The 19,919-nt window shown below is 38.4% G+C and overlaps 1 protein-coding gene across 2 annotated transcripts in view; it reads right to left on the bottom strand.

Moving 5' to 3' along the window:
- Window positions 1–2,705: 2,705 nt before the first annotated feature.
- SUZ12 (SUZ12 polycomb repressive complex 2 subunit) overlaps window positions 2,706–19,919 on the bottom strand; it is a 28,959-nt gene continuing 11,745 nt past the window's right edge. For both annotated transcript variants that reach the window (XM_035103848.3, XM_035103849.3), the window contains 12 exons: window positions 19,167–19,216; window positions 17,907–17,992; window positions 17,045–17,276; window positions 16,251–16,353; window positions 14,685–14,790; window positions 13,855–14,032; window positions 8,928–9,019; window positions 8,675–8,818; window positions 7,875–8,032; window positions 6,672–6,870; window positions 5,308–5,387; window positions 2,706–5,025 (listed from right to left, as the gene is read on the bottom strand). In XM_035103848.3, the coding sequence (XP_034959739.2) occupies window positions 4,677–5,025; window positions 5,308–5,387; window positions 6,672–6,870; window positions 7,875–8,032; window positions 8,675–8,818; window positions 8,928–9,019; window positions 13,855–14,032; window positions 14,685–14,790; window positions 16,251–16,353; window positions 17,045–17,276; window positions 17,907–17,992; window positions 19,167–19,216 (1,777 nt within the window). In that variant the 3' untranslated portion in view covers window positions 2,706–4,676. The remainder of the gene's footprint in view (window positions 5,026–5,307; window positions 5,388–6,671; window positions 6,871–7,874; window positions 8,033–8,674; window positions 8,819–8,927; window positions 9,020–13,854; window positions 14,033–14,684; window positions 14,791–16,250; window positions 16,354–17,044; window positions 17,277–17,906; window positions 17,993–19,166; window positions 19,217–19,919) is intronic.

Below are 19,919 nucleotides of genomic sequence, written 5' to 3'. Positions count from 1 at the left end.
GGGACCATATTTCCTTCACTCATCCTTACTACCGTGCAGCACATTACATAGCAAGGAAACCTAATTTTGAACAGTGGCCAAGGCCTCCAACCCCACAAACAACCTGTTCTTGCAACAGGTTAGTATCAAGTTTTGTGGAACACCCTTGAGCAACAGTGGCCACAAAAATAGCTTTTAAATAAGAACTACAAGCAGGTTATACAACTCTTGGGTAATGGCACATCCTAGATGTTCTCTTCACCTAACACAACAATTTCCCCAAAGACAGGCATCATACAAATGAGTAACTACCCCCCAAAAAACCACCTTATTGGCATCTACAGAAGAAAGCACAAAGTGACTGTCCGCTTCCCAAAGTTACTCATCCCACATTTAAACTAGTTTAAAACAATTTCTGGTGCTTTCTACCTCAAATTTGGCATGGGCCATCCTCAAATGGGCCATACCCCAAATTTGGCATGGGCACTACCTCTTGTAGTGCCTAGTTTGTCAACAGTACCATTTTCTAACTATAAACTGATTATTGTCTTCTTCCATTCCAAACTTTCTGCTTTGGGGCAAAGTATGTGGAATTATAACCATGAAAAAAGTGAGTTGAGAAGCAAAATAACTTATTTTAGCAAGACATTGTCTATCTCCATGTTATTTCATGTACGGTAGCCCTCCAGGACTTTTAATCAGTATCAAAACATGGCTCCCAGGGGAAAGCTGCATAAGAAATTATCTTACTGAAGTATTCAAATTGCATTCATTTCTACGGTAGAAGGGAAAGGTGTAAAGAGTTATTTTCTTGCCTCTATTTTCAACTTGATTTCAATGTAAAGTTTAATGATAAAAGGAGTGATCATACTATGCTTCATCCATCAAAATATACAGCTCTGAGGCTGAATCTGTTTTAAACACCAGTTGGACTACCGTATCTTAACTATATGTTAGGAGTTAGGACTGTAATACAAAAAGACCTTACAACTATTGCAAATTTATCAATATGCACCAATCTGAGCAGAAGAGAGAAGGGCTATCGGGCAATGCATTCATGACTTCAAATGTCTTTATACCTACAAATATCTAGGCAACATGCTACTACAATCACTTGTCATGGTGCTGAAATCCATTATTCATACATAGATTGAATCCTCTCTACCATTTGCCATTAGAAAAAGGGGCAGCTATGAAGCAGAATATACTAATTGCTTAAGATGATGATTCAAAGAACCCAAGACTGGTCAGGGCTGAGATAACTGAATACTGTATGGGTGACCATTCATTCAGCAGCAGTGGTGGCACTGAATTATCCTCAGACCAACAATAGGGCCAAGCAAAGTGAAAACAAGGCTGAAAAGTTGTTAAGGTTCAGCATTATTTACTGTTTCATTGATAAATGGCTACAAAGTTCATGGGAACATTATTGCCTTGAGGGAGAAACTTTCCTCTAATTCCTAAAATCTCCACTGCCTTTAATAGTAAATTCATGAACCTGAGCCAGAAAATTCTTAGACCAGGTTGTTATGAGCTATCATCAGTTAAATGCATGCCAAATAATTATTTTATTATTTCTATTCCGTCCATCTGGCTGGGTTTCCCCAGCCACTCTTGGCAGCTCCCAACCTATCAAAAACACGATAAAACATCAACTTCCCTATACAGGGCTGCCCTCAGATTTCTTCTAAAAGTCAGGCAGTTGTTTATTTCCTTGACATCTGATGGGAGAGCGTTCCACAGGGCAGGTGCCACTACCGAGAAGGCCCTCTGCCTGGTTCCCTGTAACCTCACTTCTCGCAGGGAGGGAAGCGCTAGAAGGCCCTCGGAGCTGGACCCCCATGTCTGAGCTGAATGATGGGGGTGGAGATCCTCCTTGAGCTACAAGACCAAAGCCGTTTAGGGCTTTAAATGTCAGCACCAACCAGTGTTAGCAACGGAGATAAAAGTACATTAAACAAGGCAACTAAAACCTAAACAAAACACGTTGGGTTTAAAAGAAAATTTTCATATCCCCAATCCATGCACGTTTTACTTGTGAGGAAGCCCCACTGAACTTGGTTGGGATTTACTTCCAAGTAACAGTGACAATTTTAATTTGAAATCTTAGGGGCAATACTGCGCCCAGAGCTCAGAAACTGTTCATTTATTAAATTCCCTGTTGCAAAACACACCTAGAACAATGGGAGTTTTGAACACTGGCACCAACACTTTGAATTGTGCTTGGAAACTTATTAGGAGCCAATGTAGATCCTTTCAGACAGGTGTTATATGGTCCCAGTGGCCACTCCCAGTCACTAGTCTAGCAGCCGCATTCTGGATTATAGTTTCCAAGGCACCTTCAAAAGTAGCCCCACGTAGAGCGCATTGCAGTCCAAGAGGGAGATAACCAGAGCATGTACCATGACTAAAGCATTTCAGGCTCAAGAAATACAATCAGTCCTCATTTCATGCAGGTAAAAAGGGAAAATAAGCAGAAGTACTTCATTTCAAGAAACATATAATGCACAAATTAATGCATAGAGAACTATTCATTCATATCAGGCTGCAGATCACAATACCTGTTCCAAATTCAAACTATAAAGTGTTTTCAAAACTAGATATGCTTGGTTCTAAGACAGAATCTCCCCTTCCCTCCCTCCCTCCCTCCCCCCCCCCTCTCTCTCTCTCACACACACACAAACTTACCTGGTTGCACATTTAAAAAAGCAATGGCACAACTCAGATGATTTTATATTATTGAACTTTATGTACAAAATCCAATTTCAAATAAACATTTAATGTAAAAACAAAAAGGTCCATTAAACACTTCTTTTATATCTACTGTACCATTCAAATGTTCACCCAGTTTACATGATTTATTGAAAGTCTCATTAAGGGTACATATAGAAAATCCATCTTTATTATAAATAGAAACAAAGGGATTCTCAGCTTTTATTATAAATTGACATGACATACAAAGTTTATTGGACAGAAAGTAATTTCATTACTATTTGGGAGGGGTCACCAACTTTTTTGTGCAAACAATGCTAGCCTCCTTTTAAGCATTAAGAGCGTGGCTGCTTAAGAAGTGACATAAGCAATAGTTCTACAACTACGTCTCTCCTAAAATATATTTTTTACATATGTGCACAGCTTTAGCAAATTAAAGCCCAAGAGAAATGCTTGACCGGCTATTCAAAGGTGTAATAAGAGTTTGCTACAACTCAAGAGCAGGAAATTCGAGAAGTCTAAAGAAAGCTGCAGTCTCCCTCTTTCCTATTGACACAAATCTGTGACCAAGAACTTAATACTGGATGACAAATCACATCCACACCATTAGTTAAATAGTCTCACAGTTAAACACATCTTTAGGGACCAAAGTCAGTATTTACAGTTTTATAAATTTCTGGAAAAAAACCCATTACAAAGCTTACCCCCACCCCCACCCCCACCCCCACTAAAAACAAAAAACCAACAGGGATCTGCCTTCTTGCGGTGGTGGAATGAAATAAAAAAATTAGAAACACCTGTATTTACATAATCAATCCTTTATAAATAAAGAATATGAAAAAATGAACTATTCAAGAATTTTTTAAAAAATGAGGTGATGCCACTCAACCACAGTGCTTGCTGGAATAAACCCTTGAAGCTGATACTGTACCAGTAGTGAAGCTACTTTCCATTGGAAAAAAAAGAAAATCTGTAAACATGTGCATAAAATGTGTTAGCAGTGCAAGACTGCACAGGTTAGCATCTGTATTGAATGCAATACATCACAGAGTACTTGCATAAGAAGTGCAACACATTTTCTGGCCTAATTTTACAGTGCATTTCCCCTTCAAAACTAGCAACCAAAAATCCTCTTTAACGCCATGCTTTGATCTTACAGTCTGTATATAGGCAAAATAGGTACATATCCAGGCACTGCCTACCATGGCCTCTAGGTGTTAACACTTGATCTCTTAGCCAAAAGGCCGAGAAGCGATTTCTAGGTGTTAAACAAAGCATTCTATTAAACAACTCTCAACAGTTATGCTTGATTAGGTTAAAGGTTTGATCTAGTAGTAGTACACCTTGTTACCTGCAGATTCGTTCGGACTACTGATAGAATTAATATGGTGCTTCCGCTGTGTTTGTAATGAGAAAAGCAGAGGTTTGTTTTCCCCTCCTAAATAGGCTTGAGACAAAGAAGTGCTATTTTACAGCCGAATGTTTAAAAAGTGTTTAGAAATTTGCAACCTGTAATTTGACACCTATATGATCAAGGTAAACCTTAAATGGTGTGTTATTTGCCACAAAAAAAGGTTAACCTAAGGAATTTCTAAGTACAAAGCATAAACTGTCCAAATCTCTTTCCCTAATTTTCAACTCCATGGTAGGAAAGACAGCCAGTACAGATGCAAAAAAGAGATCTTTATATAAAAACTGTTTTACATATACTCAAGTTATGTAAATTCAGCACAGTTCATAATTAAAATTCCCAAAAATTGTATTGCTCTTCATGCTCAAACTTTGAGTATTGTGTCATTACACCACTAGAACTGATATACATGTAGTACTTGCATAATCAACTCAAAAGGAACCATATTGTTGAAATCCTGTTTCCAGCAGTGCCTGTTAGGAGCCTGTGTATCTTATTAAATTCCTTATAGAGTTCATGCATCTTAAAATGTCACTTCATTATTTGTGCATTGAATGCCCCATCGCTCTTCTTTTCAGATCTTCTGTTTTCTATTCTGCTTTGCCATACATGAGATAGCATCCATTTCTGAGGATCTTTCCCTAGTGTTAGTTTCACTGCAGCCATTGGTTATTCCAGTTTGTTCTTCAGAAATCTCCTCCATTGTTGTGGTAGCAGTAGGCTCTCCTTTTTCCAATTTCTGCTGCATTTCTCGAAGCTTAGTAACAGCTTTGTCTATGGACATTATGCTTATAAGGTTAAAGTCATGCATGCTGACCAGGTGAAGCATGAAGTTTCGACACAAGTTCTTCTTAATTATTTTGTGTCCATAATTTTCAACGAACAGCATACAGGCATGATTCATTTGATTGTCTGCAATAAACCTGTAACATTAAAAAATGATGCAAGGCATTATTACAGATTTGGGTGCCCAAAGATGCCTACAATATCAAAATCCTGCTCAGACATGCTGTCATGTAATACTTGCTTCTCCACAATTCCTACATAGGTTTTTTTTGAAATGCTCAGTAGTTCACACAATAAAACAACACATTAAAATAACAGATATGTGAATGCTTAAAAGCATTTCAGGGTTGTTGTTTTATTTTTAATTGTAACCTAATCACTTTTCACAAATTTATAAATTTGAAATTCTAAGTACGCACCCGTGCTTCATAACGTGTAGATTCCATAATTTCATCACTTCTTTTTCTCCTTCATTCACATCTGAAAACTCTTCAATTTGCTGCAGTGAGACAACCATTTAAAGGTCATTAGCATGCATATATTTAAGTCAGGCAGTGCTTGGGCTTCTTTTCCTCATCATCTGCTTATTATTGTCATAATTGCTCTGCATAGTCAGTACAATTCCACACAGCCAGAACTAAGCAGTAAGAGCTGGGAAAAGGCAAGCAGTTTTGCTACAAATGTCCCTGGAGTTACCATTGGAAGAAAGTGAAGAGATAACAGTTAATATATTTTGGGAGGGGAAGGGGAATATAGGGAAATGGCCTTGTGCTCGCATCTAAGTGTTTACAGTAACAGAGAATACCCCTGGTTCATTTGGGGTTTTTTGCCTAATGGCAAAGAGAAATGAGAGGGAAAAGTCTATTAAATCCCTTTAGTAGGTTGATGCAAAGGCTCTTTCACTTCAATTTACGCATATTATTTGAACTGGAGGTTTCATTTAAAATAATTGTTAGATATCACTTCATGTCAAATCAAAAAAATGAAACTGGAACAGAAAGCTGAATGCTGTCAAAAAGCAGGGGTGTTACATATTTGGTGATGTGGTCCTGTGATACAAACTTTATGGAGGTGAACAGTAAGGAAAATTAAGGCTGTAATGGAGGTAAATATTTATTCAGACCTTTTTAATAATTTTATTTTAAATAATTCTGTGATAATATTCTGTTACGATAGCTTCTAGCAGACATTCAGTATCCGGCAATTCCAAAATGTTTTCAGCACAAAATGTGTATGTGTGCATGTAAACGTAACTGCCTCTGACAGTCACAACCTTCTATTTAGCGGGAAGAAATCCCAATGGAAACCCTCACCATTATAAATTTTACACGGCTGTTAATTTGTATTCATTTTAAAATTTTATACATGGATGATTTATGATGGCCAATACTTGTAATGCCTAATAAAGGTTTGGCAAAGTAAGCAAGCTAGTCACAACCATCAATTTGGTTCCGTTTTATCACCAAGCTCGCCTATTGCCCACATCCAATATTTCACCACCCCATAAAAACTAATTTTGTTAATAGGTGGCTTCCTCAACCTCGGCCCTCCAGGTGTATTTGGCCTCCAACTCCCAGGACCAGTGGTCAGGGATGCTGGGAATTGTAGTCTCAAAACATCTGGAGGGCCAAGGTTGAGTAAGCCTGGATTAAGACATAGTATCGCAATGTGCCTTTTCCAAGAATGCAAAGTGGGAAACACAGTACTGTATATAGGTTTGTTCCATGGAAAGCAGGAATATTGCTCAGCAAAACAAGAACTATCTGCTGTTGGACAAAGTTACCGTGATAGTTTTCTCCCTTAGCCACTCAGGGTCCTTTTCATCTTCACTGTCAACTTCCATTTCTTGTGGACGGAGAGGTAAGCATGTGTCACTGTGGAAGTATAACCGATTGTGTCCACTGCTGTATGTTCTTTGCTGTTCCACTTCTCCATCTTCAGATTCAAGAAATTCAGACATGCTAGCTTTTGTACGCTTTGGTCTGTAAAAAAAAATGCACGTAGAAGAGAAAAAGAAAAAAAAGATTTGTACCTAAATAGCCTGGAAGCCATATATCTGCGACACATAGAATAGATGATACCTACAAAGCTCACTTTTCAGTCGGATCAGGGCTATTCTATGATCCTAGAGTTGCTGCCCATCTGCAATTTACCAAGACCTTAACCACATTTAGCACAAAATCCACGAAAAGAAGGCCAGGGGGGCAGCCATCCTAACCTTGTCTATGCTACTGAATCCATTGGGGCTTATATGCAAGTGGGGTTGGACTGCAGCCAAAGTTACTAGAAAATAGGGAGATTTAGATTGGATGCTATAAATTAAGCCAATTTTTGTTAGGCCTGCGAGCTTTAATAGGTTTTGCTTGGTAGAAGAACCAAGTGACCAGGGGAGACCAATTGGAATCAGCAGAGCTATGAAAGAAGAACAGACTATTCCATTTTTTTGAGGCTGTGGCATTACAGGAATAGCAAAGTATTAAGGGATGGCCTTTACTTTCAGTGGGGGGTAATGCTTATTAAAGGAATTCCTTCAGTGTGTCAAAGCAGGCTTCCACATTTTCATTTGTCGCAGTGGCTATGGACACATGTAACTCTGAACCAAACTGTGGCTTAGCATGAAGCAGCAAGCATGCTAATGCAGTGAGAAAACATTAGCGATTGTGCTCTTACGCTGCTCCTGCTGCACTCCTGTGAGCTAAGCCATGGCTTAGCATTACAAATGGAATGTACCACTGTGCATCACTACAATATGTCCTACAAAGGGGGGGGGGAAACAATTTTTAATTTAAGTGGGAAGAAAACATGGAAATCAAGAACTGACTATAATAAAACTGTTGTAAGTCGTTTTAAGATTTTTCAGTAGCAGGCAGTACAGAAACGTTTTGATAGATAAAGAGGGATAGCTATATAAACAGATTAAATAAGATCTTACAGACAGGGAATGCAAACAGTTGTAGATATCTGCAGAACATGGTTTCCTACTAACCTGCATACAAGAATGTGCGTAATTGGTGTTCGCTTGACTGGCCCATTGCGACTGAAGGCAAACCCAGGCTGGCGATGAATATCCTGAGGATTTCCTGCATATGAGCCATCATAACACTCATTGATGGAAACATCTATCCTAGCACCTTTGGGATGATACTGTAATAAATAAATAAATATTTAGCATCGTAAGTGTTAATTGCAACCACACATTCCTTCCGCGACGTGAAAACTCTGCTTTTCTTGACCCATCTCTTACTCTGGCTAAAGGCCCTGAACACCGAAACAGCAGGGTTAACCAAATTTAAAATACGGTAATGTTTTCCAGTCCTATCACACAATGATTCGAAAGTCTCAACCATTGTTAGTTTGCTTTTGGGCAAGTTAGTTATGGAAGTTATTGTAGCTGCACTTTTGTTACTCTGGCTTCAAAGTATCAAATTGGTTTCATTTGACCTTCTGACTCTGTATCATACCGAGAGCAGTCCTCCGCCAAGGAAATAATATTAACTGCCTCCCTTGTGCTCACAGAAGGGCTTTGGACCCCGTGAAAGCATCTGCCAGTGGAACTAGTGGGGAGGATATTTTCCCAAATTCCATTTCCCCTGCACCCCCCCAATGCCTCATTCTACATTATTATGGAAGATTCCCCAACTGATCTTCCAAGGTGCCAGGGTGGAAATCAGCAGATCACCTCCCTTCATCTCTGTTAGTGGATCAAGAGTCCTTGTGTGAACGTAAGAGCAGCAACTGGATTCCCTCTGTACCAGAGATGTTACAGATACAAGGAAAAATACTTACCACATAATTGAAAATAAACCGGCTGTGACAAAGCTTGAGATGTTTGAGTAAGCTGTAAAGTTTACGGCAGTTCAGTGTGCACCATGGGCAATGCAAGTCATCCCTAGCTTCAGTCTGCTGCCTTGTATTGTTGTTATACAGGAACTGGCAAAAACAACAGGTTGTTATTAGTATAAAGTTGTCTCCTCTTTTTCTACTATGCAGATGGGAAGTAGTGCTTGCTAATGGTCTCAAATAGTAGATTTTTCAATACCTGATAAAATATTCTCAGTTTCTGTCGAGGCTCAATTGAAACATCTCTTTCTTTTCTTCCTTGCAGGTCTGGCGGCAAAGATTCTTTTACAGCTGCAAAAGAACATGGATGTCACTAACTGTACTACTGTTCAAAACAAACCTGTACAGGACTCAATGTTTTGTAAGCAAAGTGCCACCATTTTGTTATAAGTAGCTGCTTAGCAAAAGGGAATTGAGTGGTCTCACTGAATAGATACACACGTTTTGGAACACAAGACACGGTTCCTAATTAAGACAACAAGTAGGAGAACATAGCATGCTTTTAGCACTAGCTTCAACCTCTCTTCCTTTTTTTTTTAAAAAAAAAACTTCCACTTTTTAGTGCATAAAAAGTACAAAAGAAAACAATAAGAACCTCTTGTAACATATGAACAGATTGCGGATAAACATAGACTGTGTATGGACAAATATACTGACATTTCAAATGCGGACATAGACTGTATGGACAAATACACTGACAATTGGAATGCATTTATAAAAATATAGCCAGTTATATACAAATAAATAAATAAATAAGAGTGTGAGTGTGTGTGTGTGTGTGTGTATTAAAATAATAATTCCACTTATATACCTTTGTATTAGACAAGCGTGTACGGAATCACCCCTACTTGACATACTACGTACCTATATTTGTTCTTGGAGAATAATTATGTTAATATTGCAAAGAAACACAGATTTCAAGCCTATACTACATTTGTATCAGCCCTTCCTTCCATGCAGCTTATTATCCCATTCTATGATCTTAAATGCTAGCCTAAAGCTACTCACAAACTTCATGGCTGAGGAGCTATGTCTAACACACCATCTACTAAATCACACAAGAACCTAGTCAGTATATGAACTTTTAAACAATTGGCTGAACCAAAAAAAACACCTTTATTATAATTTCTCACGTTAGATTACTCCTTTTCACCCATCTGCATGGCAGCATACCATGATTTCCGAGAACCTTTTGATAAGAAGAAAAAAGTATTTCCACCCTCAGTAATATAAGGCAAACAATGCTTCATACATTATAATACTGCCATCACTGCAATTCTCACATCAATTTCACTTTTCCCACCAATCTTTTTTGGAGCAAAAACTGCTCTGCATCTAAATCTTGCCTGTGCCACTGCTACATGTTGATGAAAGGAATTGGAAGCAACTCAGATTATGGAAATTTTGTGTAACCTAGCAGATGGTTTAAGCAGGGGCAGGCTCTGATAATGTGGTGCTGATTGAGTGTGTTTCCCCCAAATATTATTTTTTCACACAATAATTCATTTGGGTACAGCTGCTTTTTAATGGATATTCTCATTATTATTAATTTGCACCCCCTTGGTTTGGCGCCCTGTGTGAGGGGACTGCTTGCAATGCCCTAAATTCAGTGCTGGCTTAGGAGTCATACAGCTAAAGACTTCAAGATGCAGACACATTGATTCTTTGCAGATAAGAACCAATTCATTTTGCTCAGTGATAAAAAATAAATCGATTAACTCATTCATTCAATATATCCAATACCACTACACTAAGAACGATTCTCACCTAAAAGGTGACATGGGTGGTTATACTGCCCTCTTGTGTGACGACAGAAAACAGAGCTCTTTGCCCATTGCGCACGCACGAACACACACACCTTTTCAGAGTCAAGACAGGGAAAGGACTGGTCAAAAGGAGAAGGAAAGCAAGTAGCTAACAATGGGATTCCAGCCTTATGGCACAAGAGGGCAGCATAACCCACCATGTGATGTGTTTACCACCTTTGGAGAAGCAAAAAATACGATGTTTCACCTTCTGTACCTTGGTGAAAGGTGAACTACACAAAATTTCATCTGGCAGAACGAAAAAACCTCAGTAACCACATTTTGTTGCTATTTTGCCATACATTTCTAATGTTAATCTTTTAACCATTACTGAGATGCTTACCTTTTGTTAGCCCAGGCATCCCCAAACTTCGGCCCTCCAGATGTTTTGGACTACAATTCCCATCTTCCCTGACCACTGGTCCTGTTAGCTAGGGATCATGGGAGTTGTAGGTCAAAACATCTGGAGGGCCGCAGTTTGGGGATGCCTGCGTTAGCCTGATTCTTTGATTAATATTAGCTAGGGTTCTTCACCATAATTTGCTAACAGATAGCACTGTTAAAAACATGTACTTCTTTTGCGTGAGGTGGGAGTACTTAATGGTTAGGAGAGGTTGTCTGCACTAATATTTAGTGGCATTTCTAAGGGTTAGAATTGTCAGAGTGTGTGCCCCCCGCCCGGTTATTTTAACAACTGGTAGGCCCCATTCTATGAAGAAGAGTTTGGATTTGATATCCCGCTTTATCACTACCCCTTCCCTTCCTCACCCACAACAAACACTCTGTGAGGTGAGTGGGGCTTAGAGACTTCAAAGAAATATGACTAGCCCAAGGTCACCCAGCAGCTGCATGTGGAGGAGCGGAGACGTGAACCCGGTTCCCCAGATTACGAGTCTACCGCTCTTAACCACTGCACCTCACTGGCTCTATGGAACAGCATTTCCTTCGAGATACGAGAAGCATCCATTATTTGTACTTTCTGGAAATAATTGAGGGCATTTTTGTTTTGACAAGCTTAGGTGTTCATTTTGTATTGTTTTTAAAACCACTTTCAGTTGTTTTTGTACTTAAAAAATATTCTAGTTGTTTTTATGATTTGACTAAAAGGCAATTCATAACTAAATGCTATAAACTACACCATACATTTTGAATACATTACCACATACAAACTGAAATTATGTTAACATGAAAGTTTGTCATTAACACAATACAGTATGTGAAATAAATTATCTATTCTGTTCTGTTGATATTTCAATGCCACTTTGTTCTCACCATAAAGGTAAAGGTACCCCTGACCGTTAGGTCCAATTGCAGAAGACTCTGGGGTTGCATGCTCATCTCGCTCTTTAGGCCGAGGGAGCCAGCGTACAGCTTCCAGGTCATGTGGCCAGCTGACTAAGCCGCTTCTGGAGAACCAGAGCAGCACACGGAAACGCCGTGTACCTTCCCACCAGAGCAGTAGCTATTTATCTACTTGCACTTTGACGTGTTTTCGAACTGCTAGGTGGGCAGGAACTGGGACTGAACAACAGGAGCTCACCCTATTGCAGGGATTCGAACTGCCGACCTTCCGATTGTTAAGCCCAAGGCTCAGTGGTTTAGACCACAGTGCCACCCGCGCCCCGCACCATATTATGTTCTAAATGCATGGAAACATTGATGCTCTACATTTGTATTAGCTCCTGGAAAAAATAACTGAAAATAAACACAATTTCAGCCTTCCCTAAGATTCAAAAGTATCTGAATCAAACCAGTTCTAAGAATACTTTCCCAGCATTCCTTGAAACTACTGAAACACTTAAAATAGTAAGATTTTTACAGTTTGAATCTCGACTCCTGATTCATTACAAGGCTGCAAAGAGGGAAAAAGAAAGAGTGTCAAGAGAATGTTTGAAACCAAAGGGAACAAAGCTTCAATGTTTTAAAAAGCTGTACCTATCAAGAGTATTCTCCTGCTAAAAATAGGCTTGTGCTCATGAGGATGTATCTGACCAATTTAAGAAAATAAACACTTTGCGAATAACTGTTTTCCACACTATACAGACACCTGCATTCCAAAACACGCTAGCATTCGGAATATCCCAGTTTTATCACCAAGAGCAGAGGGTGAGCATTGAGGGGAAATTCACAAAACCATATTCCACAAACAAAATCAGCCCACTTCATCCTAAACATCTTTTGTATTTATCAGAAATCTTCATTTCTTATATCACATATGAACTGCTAAAGATGAAAATGGAAACACTTACAAAATTAATCAACCTAGACAGAACTATAAGCAACCACAAACAAGCTGCAGATTTAAGTAAAGGACTCATTAGGGACTGGAGCTCCGCTTATGGTGGGAGGGGGTTGCTTCCATCTGACTTTTGGCATTTCCCCTTTTCCTTCTCAGCTTCTCCTCCACAACCCCACCCAAGATATACTGTGTGTTTATAAACGTCATAAAAAGAGGTAACAAGAGCATTCGCCAACAACTTTTATCTATTCCATACTGAACATATCTAACTCATGTAAACATTAAAAAACAGCACAGAAATATAAATGTAAGTAGGAAAAAAGCTATTAACACAATAGACTTAAAACAACATTAATTGAAGTCACAATCGGCAGCAGAAAAAAGACTAGAAAATAGGGAACCTGCAATAATGAGCAGAGGCGTTATATATAGAAGGGACCAACTGGAGTTCCCTAGGCATAGGAATTCCTAAGAGGATACCATGATGGGAAAATGAAAACTCTTACAGATCACACCAACGAATAGGATGTGGTACATGCAGAATTTGAGTTGCTGATCTCACAGTGTGATGAGGCAAATATAGAAGCAGGTGTTCCCAAAGGTATGCAGGATGCAAACGTTAAGGGCTTTAAAGGTCAACATGGCCATACTGAATTGGGTTCAGGAACAAATCTGAAACAACCAGCACACGACTGACAGAATCTCTCTTGGGCAGCCAGCTAGGAAGCACACAAGCACATCCTGAGCTCTGACACAATAGGATCAAATTCCCACAGATTTCCAAATAGAGTCCACCAGATTAAAACATTTAAGTATTGTACACGTAATCCTACCCAACTTTAGACAAATCCCATGTAAACATATATATTTCTCTTGATTTTAGACTAGAAATAGAATCACAGAATTGTAGAGTTGGAAGGGACTCCCAAGGATCAACTGGTCCAACCCCCTGGAATGCAGGAATCTCAATTAAAGCAGCAGACACATGAAACACATTAGAACAGTTTTCAGAACTAGGCAACAAAATAAAACGAAATCCAATGTATGCAAGCAGCACTATCTGTATGTCAACATTTCCTTACCTATAGTCTGTGTAGGTTTCACAGAGCTGGGCTTGTTTTCTTGAGGGAGGCTCTCTGAATTGCGCGTTGAAAGGGGCTTAGCAGTAGGAGTTGCAGGTTTGTCATTTGCCTCTCCTGACCATCGAAGGGTAAACTGAAGTGTGGGTCCCTGAGAAAAAGTTTCAAATGGAGGCAGCCTCTGAAACATAAATATATTGCTTTGTGAGATTTTTCAAAGGAGCTTCAAACTGGGAATGTTACAGACGCCAGCAAAAAACAAAAAACAGACGTACAGAAGTTCTATGCATTTAATCTATTTTTAGCTTACTGTTTATTTCATGTTTGAGTATTTTTAAAGTGCCAGTTTTTACTGATAATTTTAATGGCTTGTGGGGTCTTCTTTTTGTAAACAGCTTTGAGGTTTTATTACAATTAAGCAGTACAGTGGTATCTTGGTTTGCATATGTTTTGGATTACAAACACATCAAAACCGGAAGTGCATGTCCCGGTTTGCAATCTTTTTTGGATTACAACCCATTTTCTTTGGATTATGAACAAAGGTTTTTTGGGAGGCCCCATTGGTGAAAGGACACCTTGGGTTACAACCTGTTGTGGTTTACAAACAGACCTCCAGAACGGATTATGGTTGTAAACCAAGGCACCACTGTAAATAAATTTTATTATAAAATTGTTTATTTCGCTTCAAGGCTTAGGTCCTACAGCTTTCAGAAAGCACCACTACTTTCAAGGTCCTTAAGCATTTTAAAGTTCAGAAGGCAGTGCAAGAAGCCTCCTCACTTTATATATACTTTTCGAGAAGATTTTTTTTGGCAAATACCAATGGCACAAACCTTCCCATCCAGTATTGTCTCCCATGTTGCTCTTTTCTTGCTGATTGGACACTCTTCCATTTCTTGCATGGCTACTTCATATTCCCCATCAAGAAGCTGCAGTCGTCTGTTGTGCAAAATATATGTTTAAAAAAATTCATTTCATTAGCTGGTATTCAATACTCCATCATCCATATCATGGCTGGGATGCATGCACACTAGGGCTTTTAAAAGTTCCCCTTCCTATTGCAGTTCCATGTCACATACCTACCCCAAAGCACACCTGAGCAAGGGCTTCTGTGAATCCCGGCCAGTTCTCTAAATAATCCAATGTACATGACAACCAAACACCAATATTCCCAAATCTATTCCCCCCCCCGGAAAAACAGCAGCATGACAATAAGGTGTATGGTTTTATTAGAACAGCAGCTGCACTTGTTCATCCAATGGAATTTATTACTTTAGTAGCAAATACTTAGTTAAACCCAACACAGGAAGCCCTTAAAAACTCATGAATTCTAGACATCAAGTTCCAAACTAATCCATGAAAGGAGAGTACTGTACAAAGACAGTGAAATGTAGCTACTTGTAGTTTAGTCAGAAACTTAAAGCTGCAAGTTTGTAACTTTCGTTTGCATGTGAAAAATGTATATAAATTCAGTATCCTAGAGTTTAATCACAATAGCACAGCCAACTTGAAGGATGAAAAGCTCTACCCTTTTCCATAACATTTTAAGCATTCCACCAAATTAGAAGGACCCCAGCAGTCATATGTTTTAAAACAAACACAGAAGTAAAAAATGTGTGGGGTTTATTTCTTGATGCTATTTTGATACTATTATGTACACATGAGCAGCTTGCATTTTAAATAGAGATGAGGGTAGTAGGCCTGTTTCAGGCAATTCTTTTTACGATGCCACTACTAGAAATGTGAAGGCTGGGGGTGTGGAGGGGAGAGGAAATAAAACATTCAGAACAATATCTTTATTCCCCCTAAATGATTTTTTAAATGCAAAGTCTTCCTATGCAAGAGGAAGACTTTTATGTAAGGTTTTCTACAGGAGGAAACTTGATATTCTGGAATACTTATTCTTGTTTGTTTTACTATAATGCCAGTGGTTTCTTTTATTTATTGTTTTTGCTTGCTCCTCATAAACTGGTGCTAATAAAAATGCGGTGGCTTCTTACAGTAGCTCATTTGTAGCAAAATAAAAAATAAAAAAGGAAATTTGTTAATTTGTCTGAATGAACTATGCTTTTAATATACCAAACATGATAATTTTATGGCTAACCAATTCATACACATTTTATGCTTCTAAATTGATGGTTGACTTGTAAAGGGGGTTTAAAAGTAAATCTTGCAAGTCTTTCAATTTCCCCCAAAAATTCTGATTTCCTCCCATTGCTTCAAAATTTCACATCTCTAGCCTTGACAAATAATTTCTCAATGTCGTTTTGGGAAACATGAATCTCCAAAACTAGGATTTATTTTACAGAAGATATTTAAAAGTTTCAAATGAAATTCACGCAGAAAATGCAATTCCAATACATGCCCTGGGATAAGTTCATTTTTTAAAAAAGTATTACCTGTTTTTATCAAATACAGTCATTTGTGCTACAAACGTCTTCTCCCCATCTTCACGGTTGGAAGAATTGCGTTTTCTTCTAGCTGGAAGCTCCTCGTTAACATCTGCATTTAAGCACACTAAATATTATACTTGTAGGGAATAAATATACACAAATTTTCTGGCATAGCTGTTCAGTAAGAGTCACTGAATTAGATTAGTTTTGGGGATTAACTGAATTAGGCTCAGTTAAGAATCTTCCAAGGACATCTAAAAATGGAAGTTCTATTCTAGCATGAAAAAATGAATATAGAAACCCCAAAGTTAGTATTCTTGCAAGGAGTGCAAGCTTCTTGAAATCTTACACACACATTACAGTTGTTGTGGTGGTGCAATTGTTATGCCATTGTGACATCCAAACGGTTTCCATGTCGATCCTCAACTTTTTAATGGGAGGGAAATTATTTACACCATTTCCTGACCGGTGTATTTATCCATGGAATGAATAGGCATAGATGTGCTCTTCCTCTATGCCACCCACTTCACCAGCAGAGCTTGTCTGCAGTACATGGGGGAATTTCCATGGACACATCTACAGTCAAGGCAGTGGATCTGCAACCTCCAGGGTTGTCAGGAACACTTTGTATCATCCTAAAACCATTCACCCAGAAAAAAACTGTTGAGTATAGGATTGGAAGTACAGTATAAAGCAATTAACGCCCACACATTCAAAAGCCTGCTTAATATTTTTCTTTTAAGCAGCTAGCTGATTTTCCCCAATTAAATGAGTAAGTTCTGGATATACTTCATGCTTACCGATGTTTTCATTAGTTTCACCATTTATCATCCCATTAAATTCTCTTCTTCCTGGACGCGTTACTCTGAATAATAATGAGTAAGACTTCACCATATGGCTGTTGCTGGGTTCAAATTCATTGCTGGAAACTGCTAGTGATGGAAAGTTGCCTGGTTTCATTTGGTTGAGGTCTGGATTCAAGGGTACCTGCTTTTTACCAGTAGGTACTTGCCTTACTGGACAACTAACATCCTGTAGAAGAACATATTTAATACTTTTCAGTATCTGGATAAAGTGAAAATGAAATGCCTGTGAGGTTTAACCAAGACCCATTGGGGGGATGGGAAACAGTTTATAAATGATGAACATGCTATTGTAAAACTCCCTCTTCTATAGATTATTGTGTAGTCTAAATCTAGGATATGACACATATGATGAAGTGAGAGAGAAGACAGCAAGTAATCTCTTTCAACATTTATTGAGTTCATTATTTTATTAGAGCAACAAAGCACAAGATTCTGTGAACCCATATTCTTTGGGGGAAGTTTAAAAGCCGTGAGTACAGAAAAATATTAAAATAAACTGGAAAATGATTATTACTTTTTTCTTTATGATTTGTAGAAATACTTAAATGATTGATTTCCCACCAGGGAAAATGTGGGCTATAATAAATAATAATAATAATAATAATAATAACAGCAACAGCATTTTGGAGATCTTACAGTATTGAATTTAACTGTGGACTGTTGTATTATATTGTATTGAAATGCCTTTGCAGAGTCTCACTAATAAAGAAAATGCTTTATACAGTATATATTTTTAGGAAACTCGACTGTTAAATGCTGCTTTCTCCTGGTATTGCTAAACCATGCCTAAACTTACCTTTCGTTTCTTGTGGCAAACTTTTATAAGCAGTACTTCCAGAGTTACAGAACTTTGTTCATTTTCTGAGTTTTGCAATGGCTTATCTAAAAAGAGCCCAAGAGAAAAAAAATGTTTTAAACTTATGAAAGAGAGGTTCTACCCCAGTGCAACCCAGATACATATCTGCCAGTCTAGGTGCTGTCTTTTTGCTTTAATATGTCACTGGCCCTTTAAACTATATAGAGAGTCTTAATCACAGCTCCTGTAGCACTGTACCACATTACCCAATTTGTGTGCAGGGCAGGGCAGGAAGCGAGAGATCATGGGGAGAGTTGAATGGAGAAGTGCATGTTAACTCTGAGCTGTGCTCACTGGAGCCACTGCTGAAGCCCAGGGTTAATAGCCACAAGATGGGGCAAATGACAGGGCCCACTGAGGCTGATACTGGATCCATGATGTCCCCCCCCCTTCTTTTTCAAGCTGCTGCTAGGGTGTCAGTGCTCAGCCCAGCACTATAAAGTGTTGTGTCAGGTGAAGATGACCCCACTACCAGGTCCAGATTAATTCCAGGGAAATGAAGATTACATGCAGCTGCTTCGTCTATTCTATCAAAGCACTGGGCCTGACTGCTTCCAGCTCACCACCATCCTAGTACAGTAACTAATTTTTTTTATAAAAAAAGCAATTTCATTAGCTATTGGTTAGCTAATGAGAAGAAGTCCCATAGGATAGAGCAAGGGCTCCAGCAGGGCACTTGGAATACGTCTCCCTGAAACCTGATTCCAACCCTGCAACTGCTATTCCTTTTTGGGGAGCAAGCAAACAGCAATTTGCAGAAAAAGAGGACTGTTGCCATTTTCATGAACATGTAGAGCTCAACACTTCCTGACAATTTAACACCATTCAACCGAGAGGCCAGTCCTTAATGTTGTCTGCCTGCACATGTCCCAATAAAATTACATTACTAAAATGTAAATGTATCTTGATTCTAGCTTAGATCATTTCTACTGTTATTTTTTAAGTGATCTTGGTTGTTTCTCCATGATAACGTATCATCCAAAAATGGTACGTGTACTATAAAATGATATACCATTCAGCTTAAGTCATCATGAAAGGATTTTATAAGGGCACATTTTGCAGTCTACAAGCAAACCACAACAAATACTATTTAACCCAGTGAAAAAGCAGAAGTCTATGAACCCCGGTTACACACCAAAACATTCCCTTTTTTTACCAGTAAATGACATTGAAAGAAAAAGTGTACGATGAAATACGTACCATTTTTATGGAAGAAACCAGTAAAGGTGAGTTGCAGATGAGCAGACAAGCTAAAATAAGGAAAGAAATATTGTTTCACTCATCAGACATTCTAGGCACATTTAAGAAATGTGAGAGAAGAAGATAACAAGTAATCTTTTTTAACATTTATTTTCTTAATCTAACCTGGCCCCATTCATGCAGTAATTGCACCCAGATTATGTTACAGCAACGCACTTCATACGTGGCTGCCTTTTTAGGCAGTTTAGGAATTTCTAGAAGTATCTGGCTGGCCAATGCGGGATGTTAATCAGATGGGTCCTTCTCATATTCTTATGAAAACATGAAACATGCCTCCCTTTAGCAACATCATGGGACAAAGCATTGGCCCAGGAATTTCCTGAAGGGATTATACTTAATGGTCAAATCAGTGTTTTTCACTCATATTTTTGATCGTATCACAACTAGATGATTGTGCACATGGAATGACTTCAAGTGCAACAATGCTTCCCTTCTTTTATTAATTGTATCTGTTTTTCCTTTATTTTTATTGTGTGCCCTCTTATGAGTTTTATGCTTAAGCAATGATTTTTTTCTTGCAATAAATAAATGATAATAGGGTCACCAATTCATTAACAAGTTCAAAATAGCTTTCTTTGTTTTGTATTAAATTCAAGTTTTTAAACAAGGTAATTTTAAAAAATCATTTATACCCCATCTTTCCAAATAGTTCAAGGTGGCCAACAAAATTAACATTAAGATATGAATGATAAC

Source organism: Zootoca vivipara, chromosome 2, assembly GCF_965207765.1.
Source record: "Zootoca vivipara chromosome 2, rZooViv2.hap1.1, whole genome shotgun sequence".
Taxonomy (NCBI): Eukaryota; Metazoa; Chordata; class Lepidosauria; order Squamata; family Lacertidae; genus Zootoca; species Zootoca vivipara.
Note: the sequence above shows the minus strand (reverse complement) of the source record. Positions and strands in the feature narration are given on the sequence as shown.